We start from the raw sequence: 12,138 nt of genomic DNA on the forward strand, positions 1-12,138 counted from the left end.
AGCTGAAAATTTTTAAAAGTACGTGGGTATAAGTGAGAAAACCCCCTAATTATTAGGTACAATTGAGAATTGGTAAATTTATTGGGTACAGCTGAGAATTTTTAAAAGTACGTAGGTATAAGTGAGAAAAACCCCCTAATTATTGGGTACAATTGAGAATTGATAAATTTATTGGGTACAGCTGAGAATTTTTAAAAGTTTGTGGGTATAAGTGAGAAAAACCTCCTAATTATTGGGTACAATTGAGAATTGATAAATTTATTGGGTACAGCTAAGAATTTTTAAAAGTACGTGGGTATAAGTGAGAAAAACCCCCTAATTATTGGGTACAATTGAGAATTGGTAATTTTATTGGGTACAACTAAGAATTTTTAAAAGTACGTGGGTACAAGTGAGAAAAACCCCCTAATTATTAGGTACAATTGAGAATTGATATATTTATTGGGTGCAGCTGAGAATTTTTAAAAGTACGTGGGTATAAGTGAGAAAAACCCCCTAATTATTGGGTACAATTGAGAATTGGTAAATTTATTGGGTACAGCTTAGAATTTTTAAAAGTTTGTGGGTATAAGTGAGAAAAACCCCTTAATTATTGGGTACAATTGAGAATTGGTAAATTTATTCAGTACAGCTGATAATTTTTAAAAGTACATGAGTATAAGCGAGAAAAACCCAAAATTAATTTTGCTCTGATTTAATTTTTTTTTTTATAATTAATCTTTATCTATTCCAAATTTTCACACACATCAAAAACACAAATCCACCCTTTTAAATCTGATTTTTCCTATCATCCTAGATTCCTAGTATTATCCTAGTGACTAACAGCACACTCATCTACTCAATCATCCTGATCAAAAATAATTATTTGGTGAATCTGGTTGATTCATGTCCTTTTAGGGTTGATTTCATTCCCGTTTCGAATTTCTTCCACTTTTAAACTCAAAATTAAAATAATTTTAGAAAAAGTAGATTAAGGAGTAGGAAAATTGCAATTAGAATCGAATCAAGGAGAAAAAACTCATTTGTGAAGGGATAATCGACGTCTGTTAATATGTCGACTTCTGACATTGCCAGCATTATGGAAAATTCAAAGGAGGTAGACCGGCTCAGGAAAGAACAGGAAGATGTTTTGACGGAAATCAATAAACTTCATAAGAAACTTCAAACTAGTCAGTTCCTTAATTCATCTTCTATTTTCTGTATTGCTTCATGTTTATTTTATTTTATTTTATTTTATTTATTTATTTATTTATTTATTTGTATTGTTATCTAGTTTTGATAATTTTTTTTGGTTAAATTGATTGTAATTATAAAAGGGCATTTTGGAATTCGGTATCAATTGTTATTGTGCATTGAAATTTGGGTCTGGGTTTACAAAGTATGAATGTGATATACGGGTAGGTGATGAAATTTGGTATCACTTTTCTGTTCTTTTTGGAATCGAATGAATTTTTTTTATTCGGGTAGGCTAGAGAATCTAGACGCAAGGGGAAGTTCGATCATTCTCACCTGTACAGGTGAGAATTGAAATGTCATGTTGAAACGAAAGACTTCAACCAATAGACTAACTCATGATTTTTGTCTGCGTGTACAATGATTATGATTTAATGTATATGATATGGCTACATACGGAATTTGGTATTAGTTTTCTGTTCTTTTGTGAATTAATAACGGTAAAAGTAGTTCATAGGTTCAGCATAAACATGTTTTTTGTGTTATGAAAAATTTTGTATGGCTATTAAAATTCCAAAAAAAATTAAATTTTTTTTAATGTGTTATGAGGATTTTAGGATTTTGTTGACATTAAGCTTTGACATGAGCATGTTCAAAATATATATTAATAATAAATTATGAATGCTGAGGTGCAGATCCTGAAGTTGTGGAGAAGCCTGGTGATATGTCATTATCTAAGCTTAAGAATTTATACACTCAAGCTAAGGAACTTGCAGAAACTGAAATGCGGTATGTAGTCATTTGTATTTAACCTTGTTGTTTGGGTGAATTAGGAATGTATTTGTAAGGAAGTTTAGCCTTTGATGTACCTCTATTATACAACCATGTTGAAGCCTTAATCCCAAACAATGTGGGGTCGGCTACCAAAACAAATCAACATGAGATTGTTGGTATTGTATTATAATAAGAACTAATTTTGTGGTTCACTCTGCAGAGTATCTAATGTTTTATTAACTCAACTCGATGCTTTGCTCCCTCCTGGACCTCCAAGAAAGAGACTAGGTATGTCCATAATTGATCTGTAGGCTTTCACTATGCTCCGTTCTTGCAAGCCATTGTTATGTAAAGGTTAAATTGCTTACATTAGCTTGTCCCACTGATATCTAAGAGTGCTTCATCTTTATAGGTTTTGGTACGACTTTAATTTTTAAAATAGAAAAATTAGATTCCATCACGCCAAACTATTACCCCCTTTATATAAAATGCCTATTCTATAAGACATTATATATATGCAGGGGATATTTTTTGAAATGAGAAGTGCAAATGTGTTCTAGTTATTTTTATTCGTCAACCAATCTTTAGACGTGCTTGAATGATTGGTTAAAGCTTCCTCACTTATATATGGTAGTTGTCTTGTTTTGGGATTTTCCACTACATGATATATGGGTTTCCTTTACATGACTTTGCAAGACAAGCAAAATTTTGAAATCTTCATAGTCTCTTCGTCGAGGGTCTATTTTTTTTTGTTTTAGGTCATATGTTTTCTACATGATTGTAAATTTGCATCATTTTAACAAAACCTATTTTCATGTACATCTTCTGTTTTGTATGAGGCCATTTCTGAGGAAGAAGTTTATCATTTTCAGTTTTATTGCTATTGCTGCTTTGCCAACTTGTTTGAAGTCAGATTATATATTTCTCTTGTCGTATAACATTGAGGATGATCACTTATATGTTTCCGTTGTAGTATAACATTGAGGATGATCATTTATACTTGATTTAAGAAGGAAATTTTCTGGTTTTGTCATTCCAAGGCCAAAAAGTCCAATAGCGGCTAGTGCATCTAAACTGTACCATCTTATGGGAGTGTTGAAGGATTGAAACAACTTAAAGGAACTAAAAAATAATATACTTTGATAGGGTGGTGGGGTTTTAGAAAGTATTATTTCTCTAGACTAGATTTTTGTTGTGTGTTTCTTTCTCTTTTGTGGAAACATAAACAAGTCCGCATTGGAGACATTTATTCTTAGGACAACTCACTTTTCTTATGAAAATTTGCTTGAGCAGTTGAGCCTATTCTTGTTCGATCTTGAAGTGTTATCATTTTATCATTACTATTGGACTGTGGAAATTACCTCTATTTATTATTGAGTTGCAGAAGGTAATGAGCAAAAGAAGAAACAGAAGAAGAATGATTCTGATATTTCAAGGGTCTCTCCTTCCATGAGAAACCAACATGATAATCCTGCTAGTTTGAAAGGTGAACAGGTATGGATCCACATTGAATATAGAGTCTTAGATGCTTTTCTTGAGGTTTAATGCTGTAATGATTTTTAAGTTGATGTATCCTAGAAATTTTATTTGAATGAAAATTTCAGGTTGCAGCAAGGGTTACAACAGAAGAATCTGACAAGGATGAGTATATTGTGGTGAAAGTGATACATTATGACAGGGAAGCAAGAGAGTAAGTTAAAACCTACATGTTGAGCAATATATTTGAATAATTATTGTTTGCATGTGATTGAGGTTCAAATTTTAATACTGCACATTTGCGCACATTTTCTTTGGGAATGACTTCATGGTGTTCAATTCGCCATTGAACAACATAGTTGTGAGGATTAGCCAAATGGAAAGTGAAGATTTCTAAGATGAGAAATAATGATGGAGGCCCCTTAATTGATGGGAAAGTAAAGATTTCTAAAGCAATTACATCACTTAAAAGTTTTTCCTTGTTCTAATTCACTTTTTTTTCTTTGATTGTTGTTTTAGTTCGTTTGATGTTCATTTAACTATCACAGTAATTGTTAAAGTTGTTTAAACTTGTTGGATTTTGAATTCGGGAAAAATTGAATGATGAAGCGATAAACAGGTTTGATTGTAGCGAGTTTCTGATTTGTTTAAGGTTTAATAAATATGTCAAGTTAGGGTCAGGGAAGCCAATCCGCTAATCCGTGAATCCCAAACAAGGAAGTTTCATGACTTGTCCAATATGACTGCTTGAATCCAATCACAATATCATACCAATACAATTGCAAATAACCTTTTTATCTAAAGGCATACAATTGCAAAAAGGTGTGTCAGGAGTGGGGCAAATTATTATCCTATTACCTCATTGTAAGAAGTTGATATACCTTTTATCTACCATGTTATTATTCTATTGTCATCCACAATAGAAAACTGTGCACTGCAACCCATAGCTCGTTCATGCTTGTAATAGTGAGCTAAGGCGTTTGAATAAACTGATGTTCATGACAAAGCTCTTAAGACTTTACAAATTCGTTTTTTCTGGAAGGATTTTTTAGCTTCCATCACCTTGACGTTAACTCTAGTAGAAACTTGTTATTTCGTTCAGTTTTATGGATAATGATCACGTCTTGTGGTCTTTCGTGATTGTTTCCTTTTTAAACTTGCAGACCCTCTTTCCTTTTCTCCTCTCTTCGCCCCCTTTACACCTGATCTATTAATTTAAGATTCTCTATTTTCCTTTTACAGATTTGAAGTGCTTGATGAAGAACCCGGTGAAGATGAAGAGGGTGGTGGCCAAAGGTAGCCCCCTTCAAATCTGTTCCTGGTTAATTTGTTATGGAGAGTCATGATACTTCATCATCTTCTATTAATCTGAAGAATGTCAGCTTTTACAATTTCTGAATGTTGGATGAAGTGAACTTGTTTTTTGGCATTTTTCATATTCTTGCGTGGTAGTTAAAAATAAAAAGGACTGGCAAAATTATCTATCACCATATCGTAGCTTGTATGGCCTACTTTTTTAACCCATGGTTTGCACCATTTTGATGTCATTAGTTCTATATTCTTGGGAACTCGTTACTTTTGGGCAGAGTACAAAATAATGAAGTTTATGTTAACCAATGCATAACATCATGATCAATTATGGACTATTTTATGTCCTATGTTTTAGCTACTGCTCTTATCTTGCTTAAATGCAGCCTCTTTCGATAGTAGCTTGACAAATTTTAGAGGGAGGGATAAGGATTTTGAATTTAGATTAGGATGATATGTTCCCACGAACCTCTAGACTTCAAGATTACCAAAAGTATTGTCAAATAGTGATCCTCTTTTACTAGGCATATTAGGCAACCTCAGTAATGATGTGGCTGCCTTGATAATGTTTTTTATGGTTGCTTTTATTTTAGATGTTTGGTGAATTGTATTTTGAATTAGCTTTTAGGAAAGCCTTATTGTGCTATGGATGTCCTTATAACAAAATTTTCATGGTCTTGGAGTTCATCTTGGAATTTACGTTGTTGTTGTTGCTTTAGTGGCTTGGATTGTAAATTTAACAATTTATTTGATTAGTGATTTGAATAGTATTTAAATTTAATGTTGACTCATTAGTTATAAGTCATACCAATGCCTATGGTCAAGTAACTATTTTCTTAAGATTGAGTTTTCTTTCATAAAGATCCACTATGACTTAAATAAGGGTGGTATGGACTTTATCTACTTTGGACATCAACACTTCATTCTAAGATTTAATAAACAATCGCTACGGTTGTGATGACCGACTTAGTAAAACCTAGTTACATCTTGTATTATGGATCAAAAATTAACTCTCGTGGGGGTGTCTTCCACTTGGTAACGCGATACACTTCGTAGGCCTTTGTGTAGTGGAAAATATGCAAAGGTTGGTAGGTTGGTGCTTACAAGCGATACACTACATTGCTGAATTGTTGACCGGAACAAAGGTCTTGAGCATCAGAGGTTAAGGAAAATTAAGGTTACTAAGTTATAGATTTGGTATTTAGAGTTGATGAACATCATGAAAATAGAAAGATTAACATCTTATGCCTATAAGAAACTAAATGGGTTAGAGACAAGGCAAAAATGATGATAGCAGAAAGACAAGAATATATTGTGGTGTTCAATAGATTGGTGTTGGTAAGATTACGGATGAGTGAACTACTAAGGATGTAGTAAACGTGTGTTGGAAGAATGATATGATCATAAAAGTGAAGATTGTATAAGATAAGAAGATTTAAATGCCTACACACCACAAGTGCAAGGTAAATACTACTTCATCGAGTATTTGGAAAATGTAAGAATGACGAAAATCATACCCAAGTACGAAGAAGCCAAAACCTAGACGAAAGTAATATTTCGCGAGGTGAAGTTAAGGGTTTTCAAAGAGGTATTTGATAAACTAGACTTTAGAGATTGGGAAAAGATATCTATAGGATGTTAAAAAGGAGACAAGGATCATAATATCTAGTTCAGGATTGAGATAATAAGGATCAATGGAGGGAATAAATTTGAAGGTTTATTAAATGGAGAAATTGAAAATATTTAAGGAGATACATCTCTAGCTCCCACAAAAAAAAAAAGAAAAAAAACGCAATTTAAGTGATGAATCAAAAAGCTAGAGCTCAAGGGGGCTTTGACTAGAATAAACCAAAAGAAATTTGTGGGACTAAAGTTTACCTATTGAGGTATGGAGATGTCTAGGGACAATTGGAGTAACATGGTTAATAGATCTATTTAATATGATTTGAATACAAATAAGATCTGTAATGAATGGATGAGAAGTGTCTATTACCCATTTATAAAAACAAAGATGTACAAGATTTCTCCAACAACCACTGCACAGGAATAAAACTCATTAGCAATGCTATTAAGTTACGGAAAATAGAGAATTAATTTGGATATTTTCCTGGGGGTCTACTATCAAAGCAATCCCGTCTAATAACTTGAGACAATTTAAAGAGTACACTATATGGTTAGAAAAAGGACTTGCATATGGTTTTCATTGAAATGGGATCAAATTTATATTGAACTATGTTAAAATGACTCCACTTAATGGCATTGGGTATTACATTGTATATGGTTTTCATTGACTTGGAAATCGTATACGAAAAGCTACCTAGAGAAATACTTTAGTGGACACTAAGGAAAGCATTACTATGGTTTGGGAATGTGCAACCTTGGGGGATTTAAAAAGAGGATGGGAATAACCGTAGATGACCTTAGGAGTCAGGAACAAGTGTGGATAAGGTAACTAAGAACTAGGTTTACATGGTAGATGTTCAAAATGAATTGAGAAGGAGAATACTTGTGGACTAGGACTTATTTATTGGTTCATGTAGCCGATTCCAATCAGTTGGGATTGAGTATCTAGTGTTGTTGATTTGCCATCATATTTTTTACAATTTATAATTTCTACCTAAGAGCTGTAAGATCTTGATTCTTAGGTATGCATTTGATGAACTTATATTTATATTTATTGTTTCTCCAAGTGTTAGCTTGAAATACTTTGAATTTGACGTTGATGTGCAAAGGAATTATTAAATGAAGATTTTTCCCTATATGGTTGTAAATTGTTGTTCAGAATATGTCTTCACCTTACCTTTGTTTGAGCTGGAATAGGAAAGGTGATAATATATCATCCTAAATACACTGATTGTTATATTATATGTTTAACGTGTGCTAAGAATTAAGATTAATGTTATCCTCATGCTCTCAAGCGAGAACTTCTGACTTGGTGGTGATTTTTTCTTTTCTTGGGTGGGGTGGGGTGAGGGGTGAAGAAAGAATTTTAACCTGTGACGAACTCGATGTTGTTTTCAATTGACCATTCATCGAGTAAAACTGAGCTTCTGCCATCACGCATTGTATAAAAGGCAGTGCTGAACACTATCAAAAATAGACAAATGAAGGACACCGTTAATGAAAAAATTATGGGTACTTCATAGGGTATTTGAACTTCAATGTAGATAATATGCCATCAAATATAATTTCTGTAGGGAACCTTTTAGTCCATACATAGGATCTTAGAACAATATCACAGAAATATTAAGCTGAATTTCTGCTAAATTATCTCATTGCATTTACGATTTTCTAGAGCCGTGTAAGTCTTTCTCTTTCAAACTCACCCTTGCTGTATTTAACCTTTTGGAAATTTAAATGTATAATTTGCATGGCCGACTAATTTTGTCAATTAGTTTTGGTTATGTGTAGTCCTCGCACTCACCCTCCTTTAGTTGATTTGTTTTCATTATGCCCAACTTGTTTGCAACATTGTTAGTCTGCTTATTGTTACTATATATGCTTTCTTTAGTTTGGATGGCTAGTGAGAAGCAGTTTCTTGCTGCTTTGTGATTTTAGCTCTTAAGACCTCTGGTGCTTTAGGCATATATATTGAAATGTTTTGTGTCATTTCTTTGATGTGCAATAATTTATTTACCCCCCTTTCCTGGAGTTTCCTATGAATTAGTGTGTTGACTTTTGGATGAACTGTTATGTCATTTAACATTGTTTTTTTTAACTGAATATCAAAATAGAGTTTATCATGGGACCAAACAAATAATTTGGGATGCTGATCATGAAGCATAAGATGTCTGGAATCAAAGCTAACCGAATGTGGGATTTGATAGTCATTACTAGAATCATCTAATTGTAAAACTTGAAGTCTTTGTTGCCTCATAATCCTTAAGTGCTAACGACATCTTATTGAATTTTTATTACGTGATAACATTCAGAATATTAAATTAAGATTATGTTCCTAAAAAGGATATAAACAGTGTTAGTAAAGTATTTTTTAGTGTGCATGTTATATTGCTCTTATGATTGGCTTAATACTAATCTGACCTTGTTTTGTTGAGCTCTGTCGTGTAGAATAATGTGATATCTATGTGCCTGTTTGCCACCCTTGTGTTATGTACTCCATACTGTTTGTCTAACATCTGATCATGTATTTACTTCTCTCATATATACTTTTAATCTTGTCCTTGTTTCATCTGTGACTTTTAAAACACTTTTTAATCCGCTTTTATATCAGTCTTAAACATTGTGGAAAGGCTATTCTTTACTGATATTGTATTCCTCGGAAAAGTAGAACTCTAGTACAACCTTTTAGTCTCATTCAAAGTATGTTTCATACTTGAATCCTGTATTATTCTGTCATGATTGCTAGAACATGACACTATACATCTAGCTGATGAAAGGATGAGGTTGCAATAGAATTTTTATTTCCTCTGATACTGTGCTGTGTATATAAATACACTTGGGGCTGTTTATGGCTTTAGTTTTTGAAATTTGATTCATAGAGGGAATTTTCTGTAGCATAATAACCGCCATGCCTTAGTTTAGCATTTTTAATTTCATGTCTTGTATTTGATTGCTTCCTCTCTTTAGTTGTTTAGATTGTATGTTTTTGTTATGGTGTTATACTTATTGATAGTTAATCTTATCGTCTCCGACAGTCTGTCTTACTATTTTTGTCTATTGAGGGTTCTTCTTTACATAACATTGCTGTCACATATTGATGTGCAGAAAATATAAGCTTCCAGTGTCCCATATTATACCTTTCCCAAAACGGAATGATCCTTCTACAGCCACGGACTTCCCTCCTGGACGAGCAGTTTTGGCAGTTTATCCTAGTACCACGGCGCTGTACAAAGCGACAGTAGTAAATCCAAATCGCAAGGTATTTATATCAATCGATTCAGTCTGGTTACTGAATGCCTTAAATTGAGATTTGTTGCAGATTCATTACTAAGAAGTCAAACATATTTTCCTGACCTCTTTAATGTATCTGACTGAATTGCGCTTCATATTTTAATTTCCGGATGTGGTGATATTGCGGTCAAATTCATCTGCTCCAGAGGAAGACTGACGAGTGAGTAATTTATCTTGCCTCTTGGATTTTTTGCATTTTGAATTGGTGAATAGCTTCAACCTGTGGATATCTTTATTTTAACATAATCAAACAGGACAAGGCTTATTGAATGTAGAATAATACTGCCTGTATTGAGTTGGGAAATTATGGCTATATTTATAATACCGACCGGTCCTCCCTAATTGTACTGAATAAGTTGGGGGAAACAGAATCCACTCCTGATTTATCTCTGTGGCATACTAAATATTTGACTGGAAAAAAGGTGTGTCTAACATGTATTTGGAAAGCATTGATGAGTAACAGCGCCAACAGGGCATAGTTCATTCGGGTCATCGGTTGGTTTTGGGTCATGTGTTCAGGTCGGTTCAAAATCGGGTTTTATGTCCACATTGGTTTTTACATAATTGTAAATCCATTTCTAAGTCGGGTCAAATCGGATTCAGTTAAATGTCGGGTGAATATCGAGTCTGTTTTGAACACCTCTAGGTATAATCTTTGGTGTCTCATCACCAACTCGTTTTAGATGGATGCCTTATTTCTCCGGTGTAGTTTGATAGGGAAACAATTTGGTGATGATATATGTAGTCGAGCTTCATGTAAGAATATACAGATCCGCTAGAAATACAATTAGCCAGAGTCCTTTTTCCACTCTGTTGGTGGGAAAAGTCCTTATTTCCTTGCTTTTAATTCAACCTAGAGAAACAAAATTTATGCGCATCACATATGACTAAGTTATAATATTATCATCTATATATTAATGATTCTAAAATGCAAACAAACTGTTTCTGTGTAGTTATCTTCTCGAGTTTGATGATGATGAAAGTGAAGATGGATCCATGCCGAAAAGGACTGTGCCATTCTATAATGTGGTTGCCTTGCCGGAAGGACACCGACAGTGATTATAAACATTCAAGACTTTATCTATAACTAGTTTGGTTGGTTTATGCCCACAAGTAGGTTGAAATAAGCTGGAAGCGGCACTGTGTGATGTTCGGGTTTTAGTTTTTGTATATCGTGTTCGTTATTTTCAATTGTTGAAGCATCTGAATAATGTGCATAACAGTGACGGTAGGCGTGTGTAAGAATTGAGTTAATTATGCGCACTGTATAAAATGATGCATTATTAATTGTTATGGTCAGTGTCATATGATTCACTATTTCTCTCATGAATCGCGAATCGAAAAAAGTGAATTATGATCAGTATTGGACTATTTTTTGAGTCATTTTGGACAATTGTGAATTCAGAGAGCGAATTATGTTACGTTGGTTGTAATATGGAGCAAGAGTTTTAGTTCTTACCCCTCTCCAAAATGTATGATAGGCCTTTGTTGTAGGGAAATTGTGTGATTCAAGACGGCATATACAAGAAAAAGAACTCTAAATTTTGTTTGTTGTTTTGTACTTCTATGATATGTGATCTGCTTTGTGAAAATTTTAAAAAAATAAGATTATTTAACAACTTTATTCCAAAAGTAAGCTTCGTTCAAATTTTATTCCCAAAATAAGCGTCCTTACCTCCAAACCTAGGCTTGTTGTAAACTCACTCTTACTAATAGCGAATTAAAGCAAATGGTCAAAAAACTAGTAAAGGGTCAAGTCGCTGTTAGTAACAGCGACTTAAAGAGTTGACTGGTCAACTCATATGTCGCTGTTACTAACAACAACTTAATGCAAGTTTAATTTTCCAGTTCTCCTTCTTCCTCATTTCAGTTTACTTCCTCATTCAACCTACGAGATCTCCCTCTTTTTTCCACCATTAAAATCAACTTCAATCCTTCAATTAATCTCATCAAATTCCAAGTTTGTATGTACTACTAATTAGTTTTGTCATCTTCCTACGTTCACTTAAGGTACTATTTTTTTGTTTTTTTTTTCCATTTTCGAAAATTAGGGTTCACAAATGTTCATGAACTTTCACATAAATCCAGGTTCTTAAACTTGCAATTTACTACTTCTTGTTGATCTACAGCTTATTAAGGTACGTTTTTATTATAAATTTTTTAGTTCTTGTTGATTTTAAAATGTATGTCATTTATAGTGGTCATATAATATCAAACTCTATGAATATATCAAATGTACTTGTTATTTGCCATGATCATCGTATTGAGCTTGTTTGTTCATGAATTTAATGTAGAAAATGTTTTAGTTTAATGTAGAGAATGTTTGAATGCGAACCCTAAATTTGAGTTTAATTTCGAGAATGTTTGAATGCAAAACCTAAATTTAATCAATGTTGTTATGTAGTATATATTTATGAACTTGATGGTGATGTTGATTTTGTACGTATTGTTGTAGAAATGGCTTTATTTCGTATGACTGTTGTATGTTTTTGGAAT

The 12,138-nt window shown here is 33.2% G+C and overlaps 1 protein-coding gene across 2 annotated transcripts; it reads left to right on the forward strand.

Moving 5' to 3' along the window:
- Positions 1–755: 755 nt before the first annotated feature.
- Positions 756–11,098, forward strand: LOC130821163 (SAGA-associated factor 29 homolog A). 2 transcript variants are annotated; one of them, XM_057686829.1, is made up of 9 exons: positions 756–1,169; positions 1,869–1,962; positions 2,168–2,235; positions 3,335–3,441; positions 3,552–3,637; positions 4,666–4,719; positions 9,457–9,610; positions 9,789–9,802; positions 10,596–11,098. In XM_057686829.1, exons 1-9 carry the CDS (start codon positions 1,052–1,054, stop codon positions 10,699–10,701), a joined length of 801 nt encoding a protein of 266 aa, XP_057542812.1. In that variant the 5' UTR covers positions 756–1,051; the 3' UTR covers positions 10,702–11,098. The 2 variants fall into 2 exon arrangements, with proteins under 2 accessions (XP_057542812.1, XP_057542811.1); XM_057686828.1 differs by having other exon boundaries at positions 758–1,169; positions 3,332–3,441.
- The last annotated feature ends 1,040 nt before the right edge of the window (positions 11,099–12,138 follow it).

This window comes from Amaranthus tricolor, chromosome 8 (assembly GCF_026212465.1).
Source record: "Amaranthus tricolor cultivar Red isolate AtriRed21 chromosome 8, ASM2621246v1, whole genome shotgun sequence".
NCBI classification, from domain to species: domain Eukaryota; kingdom Viridiplantae; phylum Streptophyta; class Magnoliopsida; order Caryophyllales; family Amaranthaceae; genus Amaranthus; species Amaranthus tricolor.

What these genes read in the sequence shown, in the direction of transcription:
- LOC130821163 (XM_057686828.1), top strand. Translation starts at nt 1,052, where the DNA reads ATGTCGACTTCTGACATTGCCAGCATTATGGAAAATTCAAAGGAGGTA. An exon ending in CTAGTTTGAAAGGTGAACAG is followed by an intron (nt 3,442 to 3,551) that starts GTATGGATCCAC and finishes TGAAAATTTCAG; the next exon opens with GTTGCAGCAAGGGTTACAAC. An exon ending in GAAGAGGGTGGTGGCCAAAG is followed by an intron (nt 4,720 to 9,456) that starts GTAGCCCCCTTC and finishes ATTGATGTGCAG; the next exon opens with AAAATATAAGCTTCCAGTGT.